Source organism: Pteropus vampyrus, unplaced genomic scaffold, assembly GCF_000151845.1.
Source record: "Pteropus vampyrus isolate Shadow unplaced genomic scaffold, Pvam_2.0 Scaffold15, whole genome shotgun sequence".
Classification (NCBI taxonomy): Eukaryota; Metazoa; Chordata; class Mammalia; order Chiroptera; family Pteropodidae; genus Pteropus; species Pteropus vampyrus.
Genome location: NW_011888796.1, coordinates 2817273 through 2821224, shown reverse-complemented (window position 1 = coordinate 2821224; position 3952 = coordinate 2817273). Strand labels below are relative to the sequence as shown.

General features: G+C 36.4%; 1 protein-coding gene across 1 annotated transcript in view; it reads left to right on the top strand.

Moving 5' to 3' along the window:
* Window positions 1-237: 237 nt before the first annotated feature.
* Window positions 238-3952, top strand: part of LOC105308314 (putative coiled-coil domain-containing protein 196) — a 17518-nt gene continuing 13803 nt past the window's right edge. The window contains exons 1-4 of the mRNA XM_011384226.2: window positions 238-287; window positions 395-547; window positions 1807-1903; window positions 2624-2674. Coding sequence (XP_011382528.1) covers window positions 238-287; window positions 395-547; window positions 1807-1903; window positions 2624-2674 — 351 coding nt within the window. The remainder of the gene's footprint in view (window positions 288-394; window positions 548-1806; window positions 1904-2623; window positions 2675-3952) is intronic.

Here is a 3952-nt window from a genome sequence, read left to right as displayed (position 1 = left end):
GATGTAGTTAATAGTATTCTTAGTCAACAAACTGTCATTGATGTTGGAGTAACTTAAAAACCTGTTGATTCTGTGGTCTTAGGGCCATTGTGACCTCAAGCTGTAGCTAAAACCAGTCCAACGCAGCAGGAGTTTCAAGAACAGCAGCACAAAAATGATGACTTAACTGAATGGAACAAGAAGGCACATATTTTCAAGAAAACCTCTTTATTCTTAGAGTAAAAGTTTCCCTTCAAGATGGCGAGTAGTTCAGACTCTCCAGGTTCTTATGTGCCCTCAAAAACAAGGTGAGTCTTTGACAAAAGATGCCAAGTGTTAACTATCCAGGAGGGACAAGAGGGTCTCTATTATTAACCCAGACTAAAGGAATATATTATGGTGTCTCTTCCCACAGAAGTTCTAAAATAGATGACAACTACTTGAAGGAATTGAATGAGGACTTAAAACTAAGGAAGCAAGAACTTCTAGAGATGCTAAAACCTATTGCAGATAAGAACAACCTCTTATTCCAGAAGTTAATGTCTAACTTGGAGGAAAAACAAAGAAGGTAAGGGCTCCTTACTCAGGATTTCCTAAAAGGTGAAGGGCTAGAAAACTTTAATCCATAGGAATAACAATTATTACTTACATTTTTTTAAAAAGGTTTAGATATTCAGCTATAGTAGGTAAAGAATTTGTAACTACAAAATCAGAGTGGCAAGGAATCCTTTATTTTCTTTTAGTAAAATTAAGTATGACTCAGCCCTTATCTCATGGGGCTACAGTTACTACTTTTTCCCTAGGGTATCCACCCAAGAAATAGATTAAGAGCCTTTAATATTGTCAGCTATCATGGTCACACTAATAGCTCCTTATTTGTTTGTGAAATCACTTTAAGATAGATAATTTTGCTCTTCCCATGCCAAGCAATGGAATAGCAATCTTTTCTGAGCCTAGGGTCTGGTTTCTTTAAATATACTAGGCAACTGAGCTCTTAACTCTTCACTAGGATACTCACTGTTCTTGAGACTCAACAACATTTTCCTTTCTGGTCTCAGGCAATCTCACCTTAATGGGTCTATTTTCATTCTCTACCCTAGTATAAGCATCTCAGGAAGCTCAGATTTTTGGAAAACAAATGGGAGGCAGAAAGTTGTGGTCAAGCAAATCCAGAAATTCAAACTATTCTCAGGGCAAGAGAACACAAAGTCTTGCTCTTTTGCTTACAATTGTAGAGGAAAATGTACAATGAACATAAACATTAATACCTTTAAAAGATATCCTTTCTCATAAGGATATCTTACTGTTTATTCAGACTTTGTTAGAAACTTCTTGATGGCTTCATTCTCTGGGGGATATCATAAGGATATAAGTAGTTTCTCAAACTAACTCAAATGTCTCTATATGGAGAAGCAAGGTGGGAGAGATGAACAGAGACAGAGTAGGGAATAATTCTGGGATTTATCCTGAAGACAATAGGTTCTTTGACCTCCTTTTACACAGGAACAAAAGCGCCCCCTTTCTAGCCCAAAATTTATACACCAAAACATTCTTCTGAAGGCGTACAGAGGAGTCTCAATGGCTGTTGGAGACCTAAGTTTTGAGCATTATAGACCACAGAATTCATTGCAGAGCACAAAGCTAGGGGAAATGTCAGTGAGGAATGGAGTCATCCTATAGAGACCTTCTATGTCCAGGAGGACTTTCATAAATCCTATGATTTCAGCCCCCATCTCTCTCCCATGGTGGAATACTTTCTAACCAGTTGTAAAATATTAATATTACTCTTCAGGAAATATTACATTTTATGATGTCTTTCCCTTCTAGTCTGCAAATCATGAGGCAGATCATGGCAGGAAAGGGGAGTGAAGAACCTTCAGTCATGGAGCTCATTAAGGAAGCAGAGGAGATGAAGCAGAATCTGGTAAGAGTTGGTGAACATTCCAGGGAAAGGCCTCCTGAACAGGGATCAATTCCATTGCTGTCATCAGATGTGGAAGAAAAGACAGAGTATTCATCTCTAGTATCTGATGCTCCAACACTGATATCTCCTTGATCTAGAAAGTCCAGGATGATCCAAAAGGAATCAGAGGAAACATTGGGAAGAACAAGGACTAGCTAGCAAAAATTCTATTTCTTGATTTTTTAAAAAACTTTTCTAGGGGTTAATGAGTACAAGCATATTAACCCTTCGCACTTCAGAAGGAATGGAAAATACCTAGCAAAGAAAAAGAAAAGAAATCGTTTTCTCTGAAAGATTCTTGTAAGATTTTTAAAAATCAATAGTGTGAAGGATCTTAAAAGCTAAAAATAGTGGTCGAAGCTGCAGAGAAAGTGCCACATAATCAGAATGCTTTAAGTATTATAAGTATGAGGAACTCATTTCTATTGATATCCTACGGTTACCATAATTAGTTATTCAAAATTGTTATTATTTTTTATCATCATCATCATCATCATCATTATCATCAAACTTATCTCTCCTGTTCCTGGATTTTGGGCTAGCTCCATTTATTGCTTTCCTCTGTGTAAACTATGTCCTTGTGCCCCCTTCCCCTATTACTTAGTCATTTCTTCCAATTTCACTTTAATGACTGAACAAACATATGTTTCTGTTTGTTTGGTTTTTCTCCCTCTCCAACAGGAAAGGAAAAACAAGATGCTTCGGAAGGAAATGGAGATGCTATGGAACAAGGTGTGCCTCTAAGGATCTCTTGAGAGTATTGTTTTACAGACCACAATGCAAAGAACTTCTCTTTCCTCTGGTCTCCAATCTTATTTTCTCAAGTCCCTGCTTCCACTCACACCTCATTCCAAACCATTCTTTGCAAAGCAGCCAAAGTAATATTTTTTTAAATAATCAAAACATATCACTCTTCTTAAGAAAATCCTTTATAGCCACTCCTTAATATGGCATGATCTGGCTCTTGCTTACCTCTCTGTTCTCCTTTCATAGAAGTCCTTCCCTCCCACACTGACCTCCTTGTGGTTTTTCAAACATGCCAAGACTTTTCTTATCTCAAGTCTTTTGTTCTTACTTTAGCCTCAGTGGCCTGTAATGGTATTTTCTATTCACTTCCTTCAAGTTTCTGCTTAAATGTCACCTCCTCAGGGAGGGCCTCCTTATTCACTCTATCTAAAACAGGGCAACCCCTCTCCTACTTTTATACAACCCTGTTCAAGTCCTCCATAGCATTTTTTATAATATAAGCTTATTATTATTTTAATTTTATTATTATTTTATTTGTTTCTTGTCTCCTTGCTCTACTTTGAAGTATGAGCTCCTCTAGTATCTTGATTGTCTTATTCATCTTTAAATCCCTAGCACATAGCAAAATGCTTGGAAGATAGTAGACGATAAATGTAAGTTGAAGAAATGAATGAATATATATCTAATTCTAATTCCCCTATGATTTTGCAACAATATTAAGATAACAATAGTAGGCCCTTTTGAACTGGAAAATCTAAATATACCAATCAACAGTAAGGAAATCGAAACAATCATCAAAAATCTCCCAAAAAGTAAAAGTCCAGGACCAGATGGCTTCACTAGTGAATTCTCTCAAACATTCAAAGATGATTTAATACCTGTCCTCCTCAAACTCCTCCAAAAAATCAAAGAGGCAATACTTCCTAACTCATTTTATAAGGCCAACATTTCCCTGACACCAAAACCTGGTAAGGATAACAGAAAAAAAAAAAAACTACAGACCAATATCTCTGATGAATACAGATGCAAAAATGCTAAAAAAAAAAAAAAAATGCCAGCAAATCAAATAGAAGAATCCACCTAAAAGATTATACATCATGATCAAGTGGGGTTCACACCAGGGGCATGAGGATGATTCGACATATGCAAATCAATCAATGTGATACAACACATAAACAAAATAAAGGATAAAGATCATATGATCATATCTATAGTGGCAGAAAAGCATTTGACAAGATACAGCAACCATTTATGATTAAAACA